The sequence below is a fragment of the Nyctibius grandis genome, chromosome 4 (genome assembly GCF_013368605.1).
Source record: "Nyctibius grandis isolate bNycGra1 chromosome 4, bNycGra1.pri, whole genome shotgun sequence".
NCBI lineage: Eukaryota > Metazoa > Chordata > Aves > Nyctibiiformes > Nyctibiidae > Nyctibius > Nyctibius grandis.
Window position 1 is genome coordinate 38,894,603 of NC_090661.1, and position 25,151 is coordinate 38,919,753.

At 40.5% G+C, this 25,151-nt stretch overlaps 1 protein-coding gene across 6 annotated transcripts in view; it reads left to right on the forward strand.

Annotated features, from left to right (window-relative positions):
* The window catches only part of DPH6 (diphthamine biosynthesis 6), a 240,397-nt gene that overhangs the window by 158,129 nt on the left and 57,117 nt on the right, over nucleotides 1–25,151 (forward strand). For all 6 annotated transcript variants that reach the window (XM_068398495.1, XM_068398501.1, XM_068398500.1 and 3 more), the window contains one exon: nucleotides 306–548. In XM_068398495.1, coding sequence (XP_068254596.1) covers nucleotides 306–548 — 243 coding nt within the window. The remainder of the gene's footprint in view (nucleotides 1–305; nucleotides 549–25,151) is intronic.

Consider the following 25,151-nt stretch of genomic DNA (forward strand, 5'->3'; position numbering starts at 1 on the left):
TCAACCATGTTGGGGCCTCAGTGTGATCCAGCAGCTGTAACAGTCAGTAACATCAGATGTTATTGTTTTGGGCTGACACATACATCCATGTATTAACTGTTAGATTAAAGATTATTGCAGTGCTGTGTTTCTATATTGTACTTAAATCTCTGTCAAAAACTATCTTTAGACTGGCCTGTTTGCTCCATTTGTGACAAATGATGGCGAAGAACAGTACCATTGAAAGAAACTACCTGGAAAAGAGAAAATGCCTTGCCTTCTATACACTCCCAGAACCTTATTTACTTATTTTTATTTTTTTCTAGGTTGGAGATGTTCTCTACTGTGCTGGACAGATTGCTCTAGTACCTTGTACGATGCATCTTGTTAGTGGTGGCATACGGACTGAGGCCATAGTTTCCCTTCGTCATGTTGAGCAAGTTCTTCAAGCTATGAGCCAGAAGGCTGCGCTCCACCACATCATCACAGCCAGCTGCTATGTAACTGACAGCAAGCACGTTCCTATTGCTCGCTCTATATGGCAAAAGAAATTACGAGAATGTAAAAAGGTAGCTGTGATATCCATTTTCTTCTTTCTGGGTTGTCTTTTTCTTTCCTCCTAACTCTTGTCGTAATACCAGAATTTTCTCAGTACATTTGAGAGGGGTTCAAGTAAAGCTGATATAATAAGGTTTGATTGAGCTGTTATGTTCTGGCTCATAAGTGGTTGTGCACAATTGAGAAAGAAAATTGCTTAATAGAGAGTTATATTCATCACTAACTTTGTCCTAATTCCCCAAAGCAATATGTTAAAGAACTCTTTAAGAGCAGTCAATTCCTCCAACAAAAATGTGAACAATACCTTATTTGAATTACCTCTGCCCGTATATTTTTACATAATAGGAACTGGGCATTTTACTTCAACTTTTTGTGAGTTGTTCTGTTGAGGTTTTTTCACTACTCTTTCTTACAAGCAATATTGTCATGACAACGGAGTTTAGCAGTTTTTACTGCTAATTATTGCTTATTATTCAGCTGAACTTCCAAGACCAGATTGGGGCATGCCTGTTTATTGGTTGACCATAGATCATCTCTACCAGCATAATAATTTGCACATGATTTATATCATGTAATGATTTAATGATTTATAGTGATATCATAAATCATTTCTATTATGTATGTACCATTTTTTCTTAAATAGCTATGGAACACCCTGCAAGGGTTAAAAAGGTAATGGCCACAAATCTTGTAAATAAAACATAACTTCTCCACAAATAAGTGAAAAAGAGTAGTAACTACATAATTGCTATATAATTTAATATAACGTAATTATTATGATTTCTCGGGGAAATACATGGCTTGGAAGCATAGCATATGTTAATATTGTCACAGCAGAAGGAAAAATGCACCTGAAACTTTCCTTCTATTTGCCTTCACTTTCAGTCTTGGCATGAGACACTTGTCTTTCTAAGCAAAGATGTAGGCTTTACTTAGAAGCTTACACATTCAACCTTGATTTATTAATAAAGGACCCTCTTAAATAGTGTTTACTACTCCTCCAAGACCAAGTGTATTGAATCTGAATTCAATTCAGATTGTTTCCTTCAGTTCTGTTTTTTGCTATGTGACTGTGACATGGACCATGACCATGAAGCGTATGTGCTCTCTTTTTTGTAATATATATGATTTGAGGGCAGATTGGTGGTGTTTGACAGTTCTTTGAAGCTTTTCCTCTTCGCAGATAGAATCTTTTAGGTCTTCTGTAGTTATTATACATACCAGCCCCTCTTTATTGAGTCTTTTATTTTTTCCACTTACTGAGATGACTAGGCAGTACTTTCTTAGCTACATGAAAAATACTGATGAGGTTGCTTGCTTTTAGGCTGTTACTAGTGTCTGGCCCATGTCACTTTTTCATTGTTCAAGCCATAGCTTAAAAATGGATTGCTGCCTACGCATAGTCCTATGAAAAGTTAACTGCCTAACAGTTTTAGAAATGTTTAAGAAAAAACATCCTAGAGGAGCATCAAGCAATCCTAGAGGATGTTCATCAAACTTATGCTGTGCTTATCAGATCATATTCCTTAATGAAAGTATCAGAAAGAGAAAAAAAATATTAGCCAGTGAAGTAATGTGTGCCACAACACAATCTAAAAATGCTTTGGAAAAAAATAAAATATCAGTGGGAATGAGATGTTATTAGCAGACAGATGTTCCAATTTCACTATCATTTTATCAATAGGAGTTTCAGACAGAGGAACTGAAGTTTTCTTCAGGCTATGCATACTTTTTTGATTAGTAAGGGTTTGTGTACACAGCAAAGCAGAGAAAAAGATGTATCAAACATTTCTGTTACAAGGAACCAGAGGGAGGAATTGTCCTGCCCTGAAAATACAATTGTCCTGTTAATGGAAATAGAGATTTTGTATTGGAGGAGCAGCACCAGCTGGCATGGTATTAGGAGAATTGTTCCTTTACTGTCAGAATAAGGAAATAGTAAAGTTTGAAATTTGGAAGAACTTTGTAAAATGACTGATAAATTTTACAACAGTTGTACTTCTCCCTCACTTATTCCATAGAATTGGTGAAAACAGGAAATGTAGTTTTTACATCTCTTAAAATTTTCTTGGGAGCAGCCTGTCAGATGCTGTAAGGTACTGCCTTTCTGTCTGGAAGCCAGAACACAGTAGCTTTACTCTGAAGGCATCTATATTTAAGTCTAAGTAGTATATCCCTTACTTGTGTGGTTTTGTTTATTTTTTGGTATCCCAATACTACTACAGACAGTTCTGTCAGATACCATGACATGAAATAATTGTCTGTTTTCTGCAAGTAAACTAAGTCAGCCAAACCAAAAGTATTTTATTATTCTTGAACTGCATTTCAAGCAGTGGCTAAAGGCCTGAATCAATAGCAACCTACAGATTACTTAATAAGAACGAATGGTGTCTCAATTGAAATTGTTCTGCTTCTGTCATCCATGGAAAAAGGAGTTTGTTTGTGCAAACAAAAGAGTGCAGTTCAGAACTCATTTCTTGTAAACTAGACATTATAAACCACAGAACTAATTATGTTTTAAAGATGGGTTTTAGACTCTACATTTCTGTTTGGTGAATATTCTGCCTTTAGTAGCAAAATGGTGGTATGTTAAGATTGAGTGACTAAATCATATGCATCATAACTGCCGAAGTTTTTCCTTAGAGCACCAAAAATTATTAGCATTCTAGTGATGTCTGGTAAATAGCCTCTACATAAATAATACTGTTCAGCAACCTCAGTTGAATCATTCTACATATTTGATGTCAGTACTCTGTAAAGCACAAAAGGGATCGGGTAAATTGTTTAGGACAAAATAAATTGAAGCTAACAGAACATAATATAAAGAGAAGTGTGAAAATTGTTCTCTGGATGTGTTTATATGGCACAAAAGGTTTACTTCTAAGAGCAGGATATGGGCACAGAGTTGATCAAAGCTTTGTTTGAGATAAGGCCACAGGGTTTGACACACCTGGACTTTAGAGGACTTCTTGTCGTATTATTGACGGTAACAATTGTCTTTTAGGAACTTCTTGAATTATGAAGAGAAAGAGAAATTGAGTATGTTTCAGAATAACCAAATTATTTCAGTGATAACCAGAGGAGTGGCTCTAGTGAGCATCAAGGATCGGAGGGAACTGTAAGAGAAAATAGTAACAGTAAGCAGGCTGGACCCCCTAGCAACTTCCAGCTTGTTTCAGTCACCCAGCCTCTGGCCCCTTCCTTATTCCAGCATCATTCCTTGCTTCCTGCACAGCTCCTTTCCACTGCTGTCATCCTGATTTCCCTCATTCCAGATGACAGCTCAGTATCTGTGCTCCCAGCACCATTCCCTGCAGCCCCATCCCTCCGGTATAACCCCGAGCACTGCCTGCCTGAAATCCAGTTACCCACAGCCATCAAGGGTTGTGCCTTCAGATCTGGAATCCAGCTCTTGTCCCTCTCTCTTCTTCTTTCCATGTCCATTTGAGTCACAGTGTCATTGGAAAAGCCATTTGGAGTGACAGAGGAAACAGAAATCTGGTGGAGGGATGGAAGGTTGTAGTAGAAAGAAAAAATTGCAGGGAGGGAAGGATAAGAAAGCAGCTCCACACATGTCTCACTTAAAAAACCCCACTTAATCACTGGGCTAATGAAAAGATCTTTGGATCAACATTTTCAATGTACACAAGAGAGATTTCCTTTGTTAAAACTAGAAGGGTATTGTAGGAACTGAGATCTAGAGTGAAGGAGCCAAAATAAGCATTTAAGTTCTGTGGATGGCTAAGGCTGCATTGTTGTTAAGTAGTGGTTGTTGGAGAAATGAAAATATAGTTAAGGGAAGCAGTGGTTAAAATCAAAAGGAAAAACAAGCTGCAGCTGTAGAAATTAAAATCTAGTTGAGGGAAGCAATAGTTAAAAGAAAAAACAGAGGCTTCAAAAATACTATAAAGACAATTATGCAAACAAATAATCAAAGCCAAAACCTAGGAAAAATAATGTGAATTAACAAACACAAGTTCCAGCCATCGGCAGCTTCCCCCCAGCCCATTTTTAAGTTACGCTCCTTCCACAGTTTCTTTGTGATTCCCAGGCACACTTTGGGACATTCTGACACTCTCGAGGAGATACATTTAGGGAGCTTCTCTAACATACCTAGTCAGAAATAGTAATGGTTGTGTGCTAGAACAGTTTCTGCCTAATCCAGTAGTTAGCGTTTTAGCTTTTTTAAAAAAATTTTTTTTAAGTAGCCAAAAAAAAAAAAAGCTTATAACATTGCTAAAACTTTCTGGAAGAAGAACTGACAGTTTTCCAATTAAGTCTTATCTTGTGTTTTTCTGTACTTCACATCTTTTAATGACAGTGTCATGTAATATGATGATTTTATAAGAGGTTTTGCTAACTCATTCAGCAGAGTAATCAATAGAAAAAAATAAGCCAGATGGGTTGTAGTCCATTTGTATTGGGTGGGACAGATGGCATTATTGATAGATGGAAATATTCCAAATAATTATTGTATAATGATGTAACAGTGACTGTGCCTGCAAAATTTTATTAATTTATTTTGTGTACGCACTTTATTCAGTAGGGGTTGATTTGTACCGTTTAGGCAGTACTCCCACTATATTTAGTTGGGAGCTGAGTCCACCTCCTACCTTCTTTTTCCCCTCCCCAGGGGCTTTCCATGCAGAACCATCCCTGTAGTACTTTGTTAGAATATTTCAAGTGGTGGATTGTAGTTCTGTCTGTACAGCAGACTCCACTAGACTAACTGAGATGGGCAAGATTGTGATGACGTTTCTTTTTCTACCACTGAATGCCTGCTTTCTGCTTTCTTTTGTTATCCTGACCAATATAAAGAAGAAACACGCTGTATTGTCTAAAGATTTCAGGCTTTCCAGCTTGTTTAACTGCTGTGTTTTGTTCTTTTTACATCCTGCTCATCCCCAGCAAGATTTGGTATAGCTAGGCCAGTAAAATATATCAATTTTGATAAACTATGTAATAGATACTGGTTTGGGCTGTTGCTATTCAAATGTATATTCCATGACTAAGTACTATTGATTAATTTCTTTCTGTGAGTTAACAGCACATGAACTTACTCACAGAAAAACTTGAAGGCCATTTGCTGCTTTTGAAATACAGTTCTTGATAACATGACTGAATGAAATGAGTTTCAGTTCTTATTTTGATTTGATGGCATATACAAAATTCTGAGGCAGATTTTCCAAAACTATCTGAAACGTCATCTCTGATTTCTTTCTTAGAAAAAGAAAAACGTGTAGGGAAATAGTTTAGTACATTTTGTACACAATGTTTTGTTACCAACACAAAGTTTAGTATTGCCTGTATTTGTAAGTGAATCCAAAATATTGGTGAAGGGAGATTTTGAAAAGCTGGATGAAACAGTGAAAACAATGCATTTTGTTAAGAATAGAGGAGAGGGTTGCATAGAAAGATAATATTTAATGTAATTGCAAGATGTATTAATATCTCTAAGACTATTAGCTTGTATCTTTTGCATCAGTAATTCATTTTATACATCCTGGTTTTTTCTTCCGATGATGATATTATAGATCAGTTCCACTCTGAGTTATTTTATTAGGCAACTCTCACTGTATTTCCTCTCTCCAGTAACGAAAAATTTACCTGGTCAAATACTTCCTATAGCATGAAAATATATGTCTTCTGCCTTTTATAACACAGCTTGCATTTAGAATCATAGAATCATAGAATCGTTTTGGTTGGAAAGGACCTTTAAGATCATCGAGTCCAACCATTAACCTAACACTACCAAGTCCAGCACTAAACCATGTCCCTAAGCACCACATCTACACATCTTTTCAATATCTCCAGGGTTGGTGACTCCACCGCTTCCCTGGGCAGCCTGTTCCAATGCTTGATAACCCTTTCGGTGAAGAAGTTTTTCTTAATTTCCAATCTAAACCTCCCCTGGCACAACTTGAGGCCGTTTCCTCTTGTCCTATCACTTGTTACTTGGGGGAAGAGACTAACACCTGCCTCGCTACAATCTCCTTTCAGGTAGTTGTAGACAGCGATATGGTCTCCCCTCAGCCTTCTTTTCTCCAGACTAAACAACCCCAGTTCCCTCAGCCGCTCCTCATAAACTCGTGCTCTAGACCCTTCACCAGCTTCATTGCCCTTCTTTGGACTCGCTCCAGCACCTCAATGTCTTTCTTGTAGCGAGGGGCCCAAAACTGAACACAGTATTTGAGGTGTGGCCTCACCAATGCCGAGCACAGAGGGACGATCACTTCCCTAGTCCTGCTGGCCACACTGTTTTTGATACAATCCAGAATGCTGTTGGCCTTCTTGGCTACCTGGGCACACTGCTGACTCATATTCAGCCGGCTGTCGATCAACACCCCCAGGTCCTTTTCCACCAGGCAGCTTTCCAGCCACTCTTCCCCAAGCCTGTAGCGTTGCATGGGGTCGTTGTGACCCAAGTGCAGGACCCGACACTTGGCCTTCTTGAACCTCATACAGCTGGCCTGGGCCCTTCTATCCAGCTTGTCCAGATCCCTCTGCAGAGCCTTCCTACCCTCAAGCAGATCAACACTCCCACACAACTTGTTGTTGAACATACTGAGGGTGCACTCGATCCCCTTGTCCAGATCATTGATAAAGATATTAAAGAGAACTGGCCCCAACACTGAGCCCTGGGGAACACCACTTGTGACCTGCCACCAACTGGATTTAACTCCGTTCACCACAAGTCTTTAGGCCCAGCCAGCCAGCCAGTTTTTTACCCAGCGAAGCATATGCCCATCCAAGCCATGAGCTGTCAGTTTCTCCAGGAGAATGCTGTGGAAGACAGTGTCAAAGGCTTTACAGAAGTCTAGGTAGACAACATCCACAGCCTTTCCCTAATCCAGTAAGCGGGTCACCTTGTCATAGAAGGAGATCAGGTTAGTCAAGCAGGACTTGCCTTTCATAAACCCATGCTGACTGGGCCTGATCGCCTGGTTGTCCTGTACATGCCGTGTGATGACACTCAAGATGATCTGCTCCATAACCTTCCCCGGCACCGAGGTCAGACTGACAGGCCTGTAGTTCCCGGGATCCTCTTTCCGGCCCTTCTTGTAGATGGATGTCACATTTGCTAATTTCCGGTCACCTGGGACCTCCCCGGTTAGCCAGGACTGCTGATAAATGATGGAAAGTGGCTTGGTGAGCACTTCCACCAGCTGTCTCAGTACACTTGGGTGGATCCTATCTGGACCCGTAGACTTGTGTGTGTCTAAGCGGCATAGCAGGTCTCTAACCATTTCCCCTTGGATTATGGGGGCTTCATTCTGCTCCCCATCCCTGTCCTCCAGCTCAGGGGGGGCTGGGTACCCAGCGAACAACTGGTCTTACTACTAAAGACTGAGGTGAAGAATGCATTAAGCACCTCAACCTTTTCCTCATCCTTTGTTACTATGTTTCACCCCTCATCCAATAAAGGATGAAGATTCTTCTTGGCCCTCCTCTTGTTGCTGATGTATTTATAGAAACATTTTTTCTTGCCTTTTACGGCAGTGGCCAGATTAAGTTCTAATTGGGCATAGGCCCTTCTAATTTTCTCCCTGCATAGCCTCACGACATCCTTGTAGTCCTCCTGAGTGGCCTGCCCCTTCTTCCAAAGGTCATAAACTCTCCTTTTTTTTCCTGAGTTCCAGCCAAAGCTCTCTGTTCAGCCAGGCCAGTCTTCTTCCCTGCTGGCTCATCTTTTGGCACGTGGGGACGGCCTGCTCCTGCACCTTTAAGATTTCTTTCTTAAAGAGTGTCCAGCCATCCTCTAACCCTTTGCCCTTCAGGACTGCCTCCCAAGGGACTCTGTCAACCAGGCTCCTAAACAGGCCAAAGTCTGATCTCCAGAGGTCCAAGGCAGCAGTTCTGCTGACCCCCTTCCTTACTTCTTCAAGAATAAAAAACTTTTAGCATTTCGTGATCGCTGTGCCCAAGAAGGCCTCCAAACATCACATCACCCACAAGTCCTTCACTGTTCGCAGAAAAGAGGTCCAGCGGGGCACCTTCCCTAGTTGGCTCACTCACCAGCTGTGTCAGGAAGTTATCTCCCACACACTCCCCCACAAGTCCCCCACAAGAACAAGAGCTACTGATCGCAAGACTTCTCCCAGCTGCTTATAGACTATTTCATCTACCTCTTCATCCTGGATGGGTGGTCTATAGCAGACTCCTGCCGTGATATCTGCGTTGTTGGCCTTCCACCTGATCCTTACCCACAAACACTCAACCCTATCATCCCCATCCTCAAGCTCTAGACAGTCAAAATACTGCCTAATATACAGGGCCACCCCACCGCCTCTCCTACCTTGCCTATCCCTTCTGAAGAGTTTATAACCATCCATTGCAGCACTCCAGTTGTGCAAATCATCCCACCATATTTCCATGATGGCAACTATGTCATAGTTTTCCTGCTGCACAAGGGCTTCCAGCTCCTCCTGTTTGTTGCCCATGCTGTGTGCATTGGTGTAGATGCACTTCATCTGGGCTACTGATCCCACCACCTTTGTGGGGGGAGAAGCACTAATTCCTGCATGACCGTTCTTGGGCACTTCCCTGGTTTCTAACCCATCACTAACCCTTGTGTCCCTGTTGCCGCATGGCTCTCCATCCCCTGCCTCCGCTGAGCTGGCAGATCAAAGGACCTTGCTAGCACACCATCCCTCAAACACTGGTGTGCCACCCTCAGGCTTGTCTCTGGTGAGCCTGGTTTTATCCCCTTCCCCCTTACATACTAGTTTAAAGCTCTTTCGATGAGCCCTGCTAACTCCTCCGCAAAAATCCTTTTCCCCCTTTGAGACAGGTGTTCCCCATGTGTTGCCAGCAGACCTGGTGTCATGTAGATCGACCCATGATCAAAGAACCCAAAGTCATGCCAGTGACACCACTGGAGCCAGGTATTGATCTCCTGGCTCTTCCTGTTTGTTCCTTCATCATTCCCTGGAACTGGAGGGATAGAGGAGAACACTATTTGAGCCCCTGATCCCTTAACCAGTCGACCCAAGGACCTGAAGTCTCCCTTAATTGCCCTCTGACTTGTTGCAGCTACTTCCTCGCTGCCAACCTGAAAAATCCATAATGGATAATAATCTGAGGGCCTTACCAGTGTGGGAAGCTTCCTGTTCACATCTTTAACCCAGGCCCCAGGGAGGCAGCAGACTTCCCTGTGAAGTGGGTCTGGTCTGCCTATCAGGCCTTCTGTTCCCTTCAGGACAGAGTCTCCGATGACAATGACCCGTCTTTTTTCTTTATGGACACTGTTTTGACACAGGACTTAGGTCAACTTACCCTCGGCGACACCTCGGAGCTAGCCGAACCATCCTCCTCGTTCCTGTCCTGGGAAGGTGGGGCAGTCACGGAGGAGACGCACCTGCTGTGCCTGCTGCACCGGGCAGGAACTTGCTGCCATTACCCATTATCCCTTAAGTCCCTCTGTTCAGCCATGCAGAGAGAGGACAGGGAATCCCCCCTTGTCATGTGCCCTGTCTGCCTGTCGGGCCTGTCCCAGGGAAGGTGGTTGGTTCTAATTATTTATTAATTCTTTCTAATTATTTATTAGTTATTTATTATCACCTTGGTTCTAATTATTTATTAAAGTAGCTAAATACATGTTGGAGTTGTTCACCTGGGGAATGTAGAACCTTTTGGCTTTATCCAATTTTTTCTAGCATATATTCCTGTTGAAATAAAGTTACCATCAGGTGTTCATCAACACTGAATGAGCTTTCTCATAATGTTGAGATGGGCCTGGTTACTCTTCTGGCAGACAATAGCAGCATTCTGGGTGATGTGCCCTTCAGATCCCTGTACTTGAGAAGGGGAGAGTAATGCACTTGCTGTCAACATTAGACATGTGGCCCTAGAGTCTGGGTTGGCCCTACGAGTCCATTCCAGAGGCTGGTTTTCAGGAGCTGCTTGTTTTAGAGCTAGGGTAGTTAGAGCAGGTGGCAGTTGGGTAGGGAGGCGCTTCTAGGTCGAGTTCTAGATCACATTCTAGTAGCTTGATGGTTCTAGATCATGTTCCAGATATCGTTCAAGATTGCTTGTTGTTCTCGATCACATTCTAGGTCACTTATTTATTCTAGATCATGCTCTGTGTTGTGTTTTTTTTTTGTTCTAGATCTCATGCCAGATTGGGCTCTAGATCACTTGTTGTTTCTAGATCACGTGCTAGATTGGTTTATAGATAACTTGTTGGTGTTAGATCACGTGTTAGATCGGGTTCTAGATCGCTTATTGGTTCTAGACCACATTCTAGCTCACTTGTTGGTTCTAGCTCATGCTCTAGCTTGCCTGTTGGGTCTATATTGGGATCCAGTTTGCTTGCTGGTCTAGCTCACTTGTTGGTTCAGGACTGCTAGTTGGTTCAGGACATCCTCTTGGTTCTAGAGTGTTCTAGCTCGCTTGATAGTTTAGACCATGTGCTAGAGTGTGTTCTAGCTCGCTTGATGGTTCTAGACAATGTGCTAGAATGGGTTCTAGCTAGCTTGATGGCTCTAGATAGGGTTCTAGGTCACTTGCTTGTTCTAGATCAGGTTCTGGGTCACATGATTGTTCTAGATCATGTTCCGAGTCATTGCGTGGTTCTAGAGCAGGGAAGGCAGGGATTACTCCTGTTATGTCATCACACAAAGATTTGTGGTACTTGCTGAGTTTTTTCCTTTCTTTCTGTGTGCTCCTTTCCTTCTCTGTGACTTTTGAGTTGAAGGCCCATAGGATGGGGATCCTGTCATCCCATATAGTGCAGCTTTCCCAAGTTTCTAGCGTGCTGACTCATGCTGCTTCTGTGGCCATTCTTTTCTCTGGAGACAAAATTGGAAACTGGATGCATAGCAAGCTCCTATTTGCCTGTGTCCTTCATAGCACTGGTTGGAGGATTCTTGCCAGACTGTCCAAGAGTCTTGTCTAACACTTGTCAAATTGGCTTTGGGACTCACTCTTGTACCCAGAAGCACATCAGCCAGGGCAGGTGTGTCCATGCAGCTCAGAAGGGGCTCAACTGAAGTACACTTGAGTACTTGCACTCGCAGTTGTGAACAGCATGCTAACCTGAAAGCTGAAGAAGAAACAACTGAACCTCTCCGGCAAGACTGAAATCTGATGCATCACTTGCCTGCTTGCTACTATCACAAGGATGTCACAATAACCACTGTGGCCGCTGGCAGAGCTGTTCTCCAGCCTTGCCCGAATTACCAGTGTTTGAAAGGCATGGAGATGAGATTACCCGGTCTCCTTATTGCTGGACTTCAGCGATAAGTTTGTGATAGCTATCGGTAGTTGAAGCACTGTAAGCAATTACTGGGCTGACACTGCTACTTTTGTTCTGCAATGCTAAAGGTTTAATATCGAGCAATACTAATAATTTTGTGGTCCTCTTCAAGTTGTAGGGGCTGGCTTGCCAGTGCAGACGTACAGAGAGGACTTGGAAACAGCTGCGTCATCTCCATTTGCTTTGAAACAAATTTGTTAAAAATCCAGTCAAAATGAAACTGAAACTCTCCACTCTGAAAGATATCAAAATCAGATGCTCTGAAATTTAGACATAATTGCCTTTCTCCTGAGCCAAAACGATGTCAAAATTGAACATTTCAACTTTGATGGAAAACAGCTTTACCATTGGACTTGGCACTCTATCCAGTGTCTCAGCGAGAAATGCCATCACAGGAATGAGAAGTTGAAAGATACCCAGAGAAAATTCACACCAAGCTGGGCTGCAGAGGTGAGACACCGATGACAAGATTGTCTGAAGGCCCAAGGTTTCCTCCCACAGCTGTGTGACAGGTCAATACCTGCTCCTGGCACAGCGGTGCGGCCATGGGACCGCATCTCCTCCTGTTACTTCTTGGGGCGGCTGTGCATGATGCATGCTGCTCTGCAAAGCCGGCACTGCCCCGCACGCTACGGGATGCATCTGCGATCAGCTACTCCCGCCGAGCAAGGGCTGCTCACTATAATGCTGCTTTTGTAGCCCAGTATTGTATAGCAGAAAGGCTTCAATCTATCTGCCTCCTCAATGCCTGTAACAATGCACTATAGCTGCACTACAGCTGAAGTTTCTCTTGGTGCTACAGCAAAACTACCGCTATTCATAAGCTGTCTTATATCCAGATCACACTTCTTCCTAGTAGGAGATACAAAGACAAGTAGAAAAGGCTATTAAATAAAACACAACAGATTGTGTTAACCAGTGGTAACTAAGAAGCCACCTTGATCCCTTTCTGCATCTAAGATATTCACCACATGACACTGAGGCCTCAGCTCACAAAGACTTTTCGTTTTCAGATTAAACATTTTGCATTGGAAATAGCTCTGGTAACCCACAGCAGCAGATTATAGCTGAGGGCAGTGAGATTATGGCAGAGGGAAGACAGGAGGGGATAAGCATTTGCACTGGGAGAAGGGGTGCAAAGGCAAAACACTATTTTTAAAAAAGTTTTACCACCTTGCCATATTTCTAGGACCTGGGAACTGCCCGACCACGGAGGGAGAGAGAAATTACGTGGACTGGCTGTTCTTGCAAAGCCCGATTCCACTTGCTGTAGCTCCATTTCTTGAAACACGAACAAAATCTGGAAGAAAATCCCATCCTGGGAGAGACTTAACTGAAAACTGCACCAGTAAGAATGACATTGAGCCCCAGCATAACTGGAGAAGGCAGACCCGGGGAAGGATATGAAGTTTCCCCAACAGCACATGTTGGAGGTGGCAGTTTTTCATAGGAAGACTTTATTTGCTTCCAGCTTGCATGACTGCTTCTGAAAACATGGCATCCTTCTTTCAGGATTTTCTTGCAGAAACTTTTGCTAGTTACTCTCCAGATAGTTCACATTTAGCCTTAGAGACTATTTTTAGCTGCTTTTCTTTCAGCACATGTTCTTGGAGAGACCCTGCTATTTATGTGGTCTCCATTTCTCTCCTCTTAGCTTCTCTGGGGAGAAGCTCCATGAGGCCAGCTATTGAGAGCAGAGCTTGCACATCATTCCTCCTTTTGTGTCCTCCACTGTCCTGGTTTGGCCTAAACCAGGCCGATTTTCCTTTCGGTGATTTTTGCTTTCAGCTAAGTCTCCTCTAAGTAACTGCACTTTCTGAAACTAACTGCGTGTTTTTGCAGACAGTGTCTGCTTCTAGGACTGATAACGCTCGAAGTTTGTAGTTATCACTGAGGCACCGGTAGGGATGTTGTGCAGAAAGGCTCTTGCTGTACTTGTTCTTGAGAGAAACCAAGGTCACTGCTGAATTCCTCACTGCTTACAAGTGAAGAGCCGAAGGGGGGTCGCAGCTGCAGGGGGGAGCGGACAGGGCAGGTGACCCAAAATTGACCAACGAGGGTATTCCATCCCATACGCGTCATTCTCAGTATAAAGCGGGGGGATCACGAGGGTCTCGCTCTCTTTCTGCTATGGCCGGTGTCCAGGGAGGACTCCGTCTGTTTTCCTGCTGCCCCCGATCCCGATCCGTGCATCCCTGAATCCAGCTCTCGACCATCGCTAGGCCCAGCCTGGGCCTTCCCGGAGCCTGCCCTGCAGTGCCGGTGGTGATGTGGCTGACTTCAGGGGAGCTCAATCTTGGTTTTGTATATATATTTGTATATATTTGATTATTTCTATTATTATTATTATACTCTTTTCCATTATTATAGTTTATTAAAACTGTTTTAATTTTCCAACCCAGAAGTCTCTCTCCCTTTTCCCTTTCCCTTTCCCTCTGGGGGGAGGGGGGAGAATAACAGAGGGCATCTGCCGCAGGTTTAATAGCCAGCCCAGCTTTAAACCGTGACATCCACACAGCAAAGCCTGTCAGAGCACTTCTGAGGTCAACAACAGCAACAGCAGTCTTTATCACCGTGAAGATAGGTAATGGAAATAAAACAAGCCAAGGGAAATCAAACACACTCCAGTTCCTCAGACTGTTTGCAAGGCCATCCTGAGGCTGGGTTGGGCAAAGGTCTGATGATCTGAACACATGAATAGAGATGCAAAACTGAAGGCATCATCATGCAGCAAATACATACAGAGGCAGCTGGGTACAACTGAGCTCTAAAAAGCATGAGAAAATTGCTGCAATTCGTCTGGGGTAAATCTGACTCCAAGATATGAAGTTGCCTCTTCTTTAGGGTCACACAGCTTTAAAAAAATGGGAGATACTAACTCATAAGTGTGTCCATGGCCAACATCGTGGTAGGTGTATGTATCCTGTTTGAGCTGGAATCTGATGTCTTAAGGATTATTTTTATAACTTTGACACAGATATCGTGGGACATAGCTAACAACAACCCAAGATACAGGCACCTAAATAACGTTACAGCCCAAGAGGCAGCTCCGCAGGTGGGAAAGTGGCTTATATCAGCCTACATTGATTTCTTTCGCATATAGGAGTAAATATTTGGATGTTAGTTATCTAGTCCTCTCCATCCAATAAATTCCTGAGCAAATGTACTACAAACTTTCAAAGTTCTCCAGCCCACCTACTTCTGACAGAAGCTTGCTTTTGTTATGGTAAGCATTCAGGATCACAGAATCACAGAATCACAGAATGTTAGTGATTGGAAGGGACCTCGAAAGATCATCTAGTCCAATCGCCCTGCCAGAGCAGGATTACCTAGACCATATCACACAGGAACGCCTCCAGGCGGGTTTTGAATGTCTCCAGAGAAGGAGACTCCACAACCTCTCTGGGCAGCCTGTTCCAGTGTTCGGTTACCCTCACTGTAAAGAAGTTTTTCCTCATATTTCTGTGGAACCTCCTGTGTTCCAGCTTGCACCCATTGCCCCTTGTCCTATCAATGGATAATTGGTAATATCATCAGAAGAAAACTAAATATTTTTGAAAAACATTGCCACAAGCCACTACCTATGCCTATCAGAACTTCAATGGGAAGAAAATACATGTTTCTCTTTCCCTTTTTTGTCTCATCAGGTTTATAACATTTATTTTGCTTCTAGATGCTATTTTAAATGTTCCAAAGTTTGATATATTAAACCAGACTTCTTTTATGGCCCATGTTAAAAACACGCAGTGCATTCAAATAGCACAGTAGTAGTGGCTCTTTCATCTTGTGCCTAGTGTATTTCGTTTCCCCTGTGTTCAGATTAAACAAAACTTTTGTATTCATTTGAAGCAACTGCAGTGAGAATATTTAACACAGGTCAAATGCAGATAGTGGAACTCCAGAGGTCCTTGAAGATATTCTGCCTTTTGACACTGGGCCACAATGGGAGGTGAAAGGGTTGCCACTTTCACTTTTTTTTTAAAGGAAGATTATGATATTCTATTTGTAACATTAGTGGAGCCTTAATGAATTTTAAGAAGGAATACAGTCAACAAAAGAACAACGAAGCAGTCTACATGATTTTAACTAAAGCCGTTATTAGAAATTGAATATATATGTATACATTAAAAAATCATATGATTGCATAATGTTCTAAACAGGGTACATGAATTAAACTTGTAGAATGTAAACATAAACTATGAACAACAGAACATAAGAAAGGAGAGTATTTCTTGTGTGAATGTTAGTGTAGATAGATACAGATACAATCAAATCCTCAGCTGGTATAAGTCAGCATAACTCTCTGATTTCCATGAGCTGATTTACACTAGCTTATTTGCCATTTACAGGTAATATATACATGCATTTGAAAGTTGTTTTTCAGTTAGACACAGTGAAGAAATGCATGTCAAGTTATTCAGGGTGGTAAACAGCCTAGTTCATCCAGGCTGACTGATTTTCCCCTGCAGCAGTTCCCTTATAAGAGTTTTTCTGAGTGATTCTTCAAGTCTTGCTGAAAATATTAATTCTGTTTTGAGCCTGTCACTTTTGTGCTAAGCAGGAGGGCGTATATGCACCCACTGTTTGCTTAGGCCAGAACCTCTGGTCAAAAGTCTTGTGTGTGATGACTGTGAAAGCTGTTAACAGGATTTCAGCCCCGGGGCTGGTACCTGTTGTCAATCCTTCTTTATAGAGGGGAGAATGCCATTTTGGTTGAAAAGTGATCAAGGTCCTACTTTCACTCAGGAAACTTCCCTGTTAAACTATAGTCCTAATTACATGCAGGGCACTTTAAATCCCCACAGTGAAGGAAGGAATTTCAGGAAAATCAACAGATTTGAAGGTCTTTTGTTCTCCTTTGGATGAGTTAATCCTGCTGATCAGGATTGAAAGAAGAGCCAGATTACCACCCCAACCTACATAGACAGTTTTATTAACAACTGGTCCTTCCTAAAACGGTAGCAGGTTAATCTCTTTCAGACACCACAAGTGTTCCTTCCAAGTCAGTGTTTCCAACAAGTAGTTTGATGTTAAGTACTAAGTAGCTTTTCCAGGGAGGGCATTTTAACTTGTCTCTTCAGTGTTAGCTCAATAAAAATCAGAAAACTCAGATCTCAGAATCTAGTCAAACTTCTATACTGAAAGTCCTCCCCTTAAATCTGTGGGCAATATCTTTGTCATGGTTATGCAGGACCTGGAAAAGCATTCCTGTTGCAGGAAGGAAACTCAGTTATTGAATAGTGTACTGGGTCTAGCTGGGATGGAGTTAACTTCCTTCCTAGCAGCCCCGATGGTGCTGTGTTTTGGATTTGTGACTAAAACAGTGGTGCTAACAAGCTAATGTTGCACAGTTTCAAGGCTCTCTCTTTTTTCCCCTCAGCACCCCCAGCAAGTAGACTGGGGGTGGGCAAGAGGTGACGAGAGGGATATCCCATACCGTATAGCATCATGCTCAGCAATAATAAGTGGGGAGTTTCATCTTCCAAGGTGGCTGGGCTCCCCAGAGGCTGGCTGGGCATTGGTCTGCTGGTAGGAGGTCGTGAATGATTGCCTTTGCGTCACTAGTTTTATTCTCTTCACTTATTAAACCATTTTTATCTCGATCCAAGAGTTGTCTCATGTTTGCTTCTCCTGTTGTCTCTCCCATCCTGCTGGGGTTGAGGGGCAAGTGAGCGGCTGTGTGGGTGCTTAGCTGCTGGCTGGTGTCAACACTACAAATAGATTCAGCAAATTACCACTGAAGAGAAACTCCACAATTAACTAGGAAAATTCATACCTGGCCTTCTCCCTCATCAAGCTCCAGTCAAAATTAGAGCTCAAAATATCATCTCTTCCTTTTGAAACTGTGCAAGAATCTTATCTCTACTTAGGTACAGTTATGATCTTCTACCACCAAAAACTTGAAAGAAAATAAATAAATTAACTCAGGAAAATATCTTCTTTCTTCCAGTGGAAGTACTTCTTTACTAGTGTATAGTACAATCCAAGGGATCCTACTAAATTTCAGTACTTGATTATCCTAATCTCTGGTTCTGTGTGCTGGTCATAATAGCAATTTCATTTCCTCTACTTCCTCCTCTTCTCTAAAGGACATCACACGGGCTCCAAAATTAATAATAGTTCTTCAATTTCCTTACTCACAAAAGTCAAAGTAAACCAAAAATTATTTAGCCTTTCCTGTACTTCACTTTCAAAGAAGTACGTAAGACAGCATGAAAGTGAGCTAGCAGTATTTTGAAACCCCTTTAAATTTTTGCATAGCAAAAATGAACAGTGCTAACTAGTCGATACCCAGTAACATGCATGTCAGCTCAGCAGCGAATAATTGCTTTTAGCTTCCTCTCTATATTTATTCAGCTTCATGGATGAAAAATAAAAATGCTTCCAGCTGATATGATACATGTGTATAGTTCTCATCAATCCTTTAGTTGTAACACAATGAACACAGCTGGTAACACTTGAAATCGAACTCTGATTTTCTTTTGGACATTATTCAGTCTTAATATTATGCAGGTCTTTATGCATCTCATTTATAAGCACCTTTGTGGAAACATCCTGGCCATCTCCTGTAGTTGACAAAGTAGTTACTTCTGCATATATCTCAACAAACAAACAAGTGAGGAAACTGTTACTGTTCAGTGATGAAAATACTAATTGCCAATCATTTCTAATTAAGTCAGTAATTTTGGTAAAGTTTTGTCATAATTTGTCAAATGAATGTTTGCGTGGAGTTGTAAATATCTGTTCAATAATGCATAGTCTCATAGTCTCTCTGTGCGTGTTTTGTGGAATTACATGGGGGAGATGTACAGGTATACAGATTTTTCTCTTTCCCTCCTCATATACGTATATATGCATATAGATAAATATACATTACATACATATCCATGAATATATATTTGTATTTTTTTTCTTAGTATAAGAACTTTAACAAGCATATATATTAATACATGCCACTTAAAGGCCTTTTATTGAAAACCTTACATTCAAATCTTCCGTACATGGACTCAGCTGCCTTCAGAAACATAAGAGTTAAGACCCCATTATATATTTCAGTGGTAATGTGAGAGACTTATCTTCATCTTCAGGAGAAAATGTTTGCTTTCCATACATCTCGTTCCAATGACTGCTGAGAACAGTTACTCTTAACTCAAACTTGGCTTATAATTTTTAGGTTGTTGTGAACTTCCTCTTGTGAGTGGATGTAGTGGGTCTGGCTGGGATAGAGTTAATTTTCTTCACAGAAGCCCCTGTGGTGCTGTGTTTTGGATTTGTGACTAACACCGTGTTGATAGCAGACCAGTGTTGGCTATTGCTAAACAGTGCCTGCACAGCATCAAGGCTTTCTCTTTTTCCAACTTTGCCCGCACCCAGCAAGCAGGCTGGGTTTCAGCAAGAAGCTGGAGGGGACACAGCTGAGACAGCTGATCTGAATGGACCAAAGAGGTATTACATACCATATAAATTCATGTTTGACAATAAAAACTGGAGTGTGGGTGAGTTTTTTCTAAAGTAGCCATTGCTCGGAGACTGGCTGGGCATCAGTCTCCTGGTGGGAGGTGATGAGTGATTGCCTTTATTTTTTTCTCTTCCCTTCTGTTAATAAACTGTCTTTATCTCCTCCTGTGATTTTTTTCTCACTTTTGCCCTCCTGAGTCTCTCCCCCATCCTGTGGCGGGGGGTGTGAGCAAGCGACTCGAGGGAACTTATCTGACGGCCAGGCACAACCCACCCCAGTGGACTATAAGAAATTGCCTGAATTGCATCACCCAAGTTTGACACCTGTAACATTGAACTGAGGGAAAACCTGTCCTGCAAAATCAGAGTTTCAAGCTGTATGTAGGACGTTATTGACCAATATAAATGGCTTAACTTAAAATAAAGGGCATGTGCAGTCTGAATAGTCCTGTTATATTCCATTTAACTGATCTTGCTTTGCAGCTATACCGTATTAAAAAAAAGAAAGTAACAGACTACACTGTTGAAAACAAATATTTGCCCTGAAAATACTCATGTACATAAGATGAAGGAATGTAAATGTTTGTATTTTCGACTAAAAATCTTTGTTTACTAAGAAGTGCCACATTCAAAATCTTTTTTGATTGCACATCTATATATCATATTACTAATAAAGGGGGCTATCCCAATGAGGATAATTGCCTAGCAATTAGTAGAAGTTTAATAGTGCCAACAGAATTTCAAATTGTTTTTCTTCTGCCTCCAGCAGCATCACAATTTTCTTCATTTCATAATGCAAAATTTAATTACAGGTTTAATAATAGTAGCTAATGGTGCTGTACGTGTACATGTGCACAGGTGATCGTATTTAGAATATGAGGTAAAAGCTGACATTTGATTTGAAAATTAGTTCCAGAGCTCAAGGTCAAAATTCAGAAGGAAAGTAGACTTTCCAAGAAAACATCTTTGCCATCAGTATCTGGTATTTAAATTCTAAATCATAAAATCAGTTATTCTTAATGCCCACAAAGTAGATTTTGACCATTAACTTTTCTCGTTTTCTGTCCCGTTTGGGTACACATTCTCAAATGATTTTCAAGTGGAATGTTTCCATCTTGAACATCCTTAATTCCGTTCAACTCTCTTTCCTAAGTGCTTATTTTTGACACTGCACATGAAGAATAAAACCCTCAGAGTGACAGTCTGTGATCATGTTTCATGTGGCAGACTTCATTTGCTTGCAGTTTATATTACTATCAATTTATGACTTGTTCCTTAAATAGTTATCTTTTTTCCACATTGTAACTGATATATTGAATGATGTATGTTTGAGAGGTATTTCAAGGAATCTTAACTTCAGTCATTAACTGGTTATCTCTCAGCTCAGGAACCTTTAGTTTGTTGAGAGAAAGTGAATGTTTTTAAAGCAAATAAACCAGCTTTTCAATATGTAATTATTTTCTTGTCAATTTTACATTTTCATGCCCTTTTGAGCATCTAGCGTGCGGTGCTTGAATTTACATTTAGCTCTGCAGGAACTGCCTTAAATATTATTATTACGAAGGAAGAAATCAAAAATCAAAGTGAATTTTTAGTACAATAGCGAGGTATAGGAAGGTGCAATTCCAGTAACAGCAGCCTGCATTATTGTATAGAGCTAACTCACAGCTTGACAGAAAGTCCCTGCTGGGGAGGAAATGTAGGGGAACTGGCAGAATTTTGCTACATCTGCTCCCTACTGCTAATAAGCTTTAACCTGTTTCATTTTTATTATGCTTACTGTTTAGATATTTTGCTTCTGAAATTATATCTGTAACTATGAGAACACATAAAAGGGAGCACGACAGGTAGGGCTGTTTAAAAATTTAAAACTATCAGCAAGGGATATTAAAGGCCATAATGAGCAAGATGGTTGCCTTCTCAGTGTGGGTTTTTAGAGTTCAGGCACTGCAGCGCTGGTAGAAAGACTGAGTGTAAGTAGTGGGTAAAACAGATTTCATAGCTTGAGTAGCTTGTACAGCCAGAAGACACCATTAGATCATTTAATCTGACCTGTATATCACAGACCATTACATTTCACCCAGAAATTCCTATTTTGAACCCTGTGAGTATACTTAGACTAAAATATATCAGACCTTAAGAATTGGAAATACTTTATGCCACAGGATGAGAACCAGGAGGCTGAGCTTCCCATGCAGTAAGAAGGGTGTTTATCAGGTTGGTAAGTACACATGGTAGTGTCACTACTTCTGCAGAATAAGCCAGCCAACCAAAGGCTTGTATGCACTTAACAAAAGTGAAAATCCCTTCCTGACCCCTTTGAGTTAGGGAAAAAAATACAGGTATTTGTACTTTATCAGAGCACTTGCTTACTGAAATGTTCTGCTGAAGCCATAAACAGTTCCTTCGGGAGGGGGGGCGGAACCAAGCAAAAAAAAAACAACCAAAAAATATAACCACCACTTCCCCCAAAAAAACACAAAACCAACCAGAATAAACAAAAGTTAGATTTAATCTGTCTCATTATGTATCAGTGGGAGTAATTAAGGGCCCAGTAAGAGGGAAAATCTTCTCCTTCAAGCAGTCATATCCATTTTTAAAGCTAACATTAATTGTCTAATTCTGAACTTCAAGCATTATGCCCCTTTGACAGCCATGCTGGCAGTCCTGTGCTTCTCAGATTCTCAGTCCAGACACATTCCTTGCAGTCCTTTGAACATGCTTTCCTCTGGATAATCAGTGCTATAGCTGAGATTTGTAACCACCTAAAAATGCGGGAAAATGTTATTGTATATTTTCCATTTGGTATTATCACATGCTTCCCATGACTGATTATCCAACATTTTAAAATCTTTCTTTTGCTCTGATGGTGGCATAATTGTCACATACAATTATGAAATGTATTTTGGAGAGATGTTGAAATGTATAAAATTCAGTGGGTAGTTGAAAACTCTGAAGTCCACGGGGCTATTGAGACTGTGCTTTTAGATAATGGGATAGAACAAGATTGTGATACTTACCTGATAAATCAAGCAAAAATGGAAGTCTTAGTCTTAAATAGGAAATTCTTCTCCATTACTGTGCATGCAGCAGGCCGGTTTCCATTTTCTATTTTTCTTTCAATTTATTTTAACAAGTAAGTATTTGAGCTTAATTGTTGAGAAAACTTTCAGATTGGTAAGTCCAGAAAGCAGAGGTGTTAGCCTAGTTAGTACAGACTTTCTCTTCAAGCTTTCAGTTGTTTATTTGTTCTAGAGACTCGTTCAAAGCTGACTATGTCTTCACGGAAATGTGATACTGATTGTTCTTATTTTGATCATGTCACAGAGCTTCTCAGTTTCCAAAATTAAAGGATGAAAACAGATCCAACAACAGAAAAGAGAAACAAAATTAACAAGCGAATGATAGCCTTATGTACTAAATATAATCAAAAGAGAGCTTGTAAGGTTATGTCTTTCGTTTCAGCTGAGGCCTTTTGTCTGTCACACAGAAGTGATGAAAATTTATACTACTTCTTGGCCTCCGTTGATGTTCATGGTAAAAGATAGAATAGCAAGTTGCTAAATTATTCTGTTTGAGTGATATAAGGTATAGATCATATATAGTTATTGATGATTTCTTATGAACTTTCTATTTTCATGAGTTTCCATATTTGCTTATCTTTTTTATATAATGCTTACATATACTTAAGAGTAGTACTATTCAGAGACCATTCATCATGAAAGTTTTGATTCTGCAAAGACTTAAACATATCCTTTATGCACCAAGAAGCTGTCTCAATTTATAAAATCAAATTTACTCTAGATTTACTGTGGGATTTGGGCCCTAAAAGTGATGTTAGTTAATTTTTGTGGTAGTTTCTTTTGACATACTTGGTTGACTACCGTAAAATTTTAGCCCATCATCTTGACAAATCCTAATAATAGCTAGCAATATATTGTACAGATATCAGATTTCCTATACTCTCGCTAATATAACTTGAGGTATGCTCATTTTATTCCCTGCAAAATGCCTCTCTGGGAAAAGTTAAGCTGTTGTGCTTGGCATGTTAATTGCTGACCATTTCATATCTAATAATAAATTTTGCATCACTACCATAGCTGCATGCAGATTTTTTCACAATTATTATAGAAATATCTTTTTCCCAAATGCCAGCATGTAGAATTATTGTCATTATATTAAGAGATTACATTAATTTGAAATCCATTCAAATTACAAAAAATGATTAAAAGTACCCTTAGAAATAGTACTGCCTCTAAATTTCTATACCCATATTTGTTCCTCTGTATCTACTTTCCCTTTTTCATGTTTCTGTTTTTTAAAGATAGATAAAGACTGCACAAAAAATAAATTATTCTGTAAAATGTGCTATCAGATGCTGACACAAAAATAAAGAACCACCTTGTTTTCTCTAGATTTTCCCTGGTTCAGTAACACTAAGTAAGTACAGGCTCAGTTTTCCAGTTGACATTGTACAGAATAATTTCTACATGACACACTGATAATTGACCTAATATTTGGTCCAACACGTTGTGGAGTCGAGACAACTAAAATTTTCTGAAAAACCTGTTTCTTTTTATATTAATAGTATTTATTCCATGATAAATATTCAGGTTTAGAAGACCTAATTTTTAGTCTGCCAGTCTTGTGTTAATGTATTTTTGGCAGGCAGCAAATAATCTGTTTTATTTCAGGAAGGAATACTAAATGTCAGACTTCCTTATTTTTGTAAGCTTTGCAAAAAGAATATTCTTAACAATTGTACTGTTATAAAACACTGTGGTATTCATTCTTTGAATTCAGGCGTGTTATACCAAGAATGCATATAGCCTATTTATCAGACAAACTAGGATCTTGAAAAGGCTTTCTTCTATCCTACGTTCTTCAGGAACTGACTTTTTTATTCTTATGCAGTTTTCCTAGTGGAATCTTTACTTTTTAAAGTCATAAACCTATTGTTGTGAGAGTCTCTAGCAAAGCTTAAACTGGATCTCAGGAGTTTGATGCACTCTGTTTAATGCAGGCAGTGTAAAAGAAATTTTAAATGTATTATTTAAAGGCACATTAATCTTGCCGCTCTAATGGTATAATAATGCATACCATAGAAGGTTTTCATAAACTCAGCTTCTAAAAGTAACATCACAGTATCTTTCTTTTTGTTCTCCAAGTCAATTCTTTGTAAAGATAGCAATTATGCATTCATCTCTGTCTCTTACAGCCTGATTCCATATTCAGCTGTGAGGTAGGTAGACCTTAGTCCTTACTCACACAACAAAAAGAATATTTCTCATTTGGAACAAATGGAAGATAGTCAAAATAAACAAGTTGATATAATAAAAGTTAATAGCCAAAATGTGTACCTTTTTCAATTAAATTAAGTAAAATAGTTAAATGCTTATACAATGGACTGAGTATAGGTCTGTCCTACGCTCATTATTCCTGTGTTTTCATTGGTATTTTAATAGGTCTGCCTTTGATTTTTTTTTAATGAAAAAATACACTATTACTTAGAGAAGAGTTCCCATTCTCATTTCTTGTGATTAGATACCTTATTGAAATGGATGTCATTTGATAACCATAGTACTGTGGCCTTCAATAAGTTTTCAGCCAAGCCCTTCAACCTCTTCTATTTCCAGCCAGTCGTCCTTATACTTTTGCAGATTTTGAGTTAAGCATCCATTGCAGAACCTCATTAGAGGGGTTAAAATGCAGCAGACTGTCTGGATGGCTCCAGTGTAATAGAGCTCAAGATCCCCATTCCTAAAGCAGACAAACCTCCTGCTTGGCACTGTCTGGGACTGCCTGTTGTGTTTTGACTGCCTGTGCTGTCTCTATAAGCAGGGACTGAAGATGTATGTGCTCCTCTAAAAGTAGGATTCCAGTTCTCGCTGTGATTCTG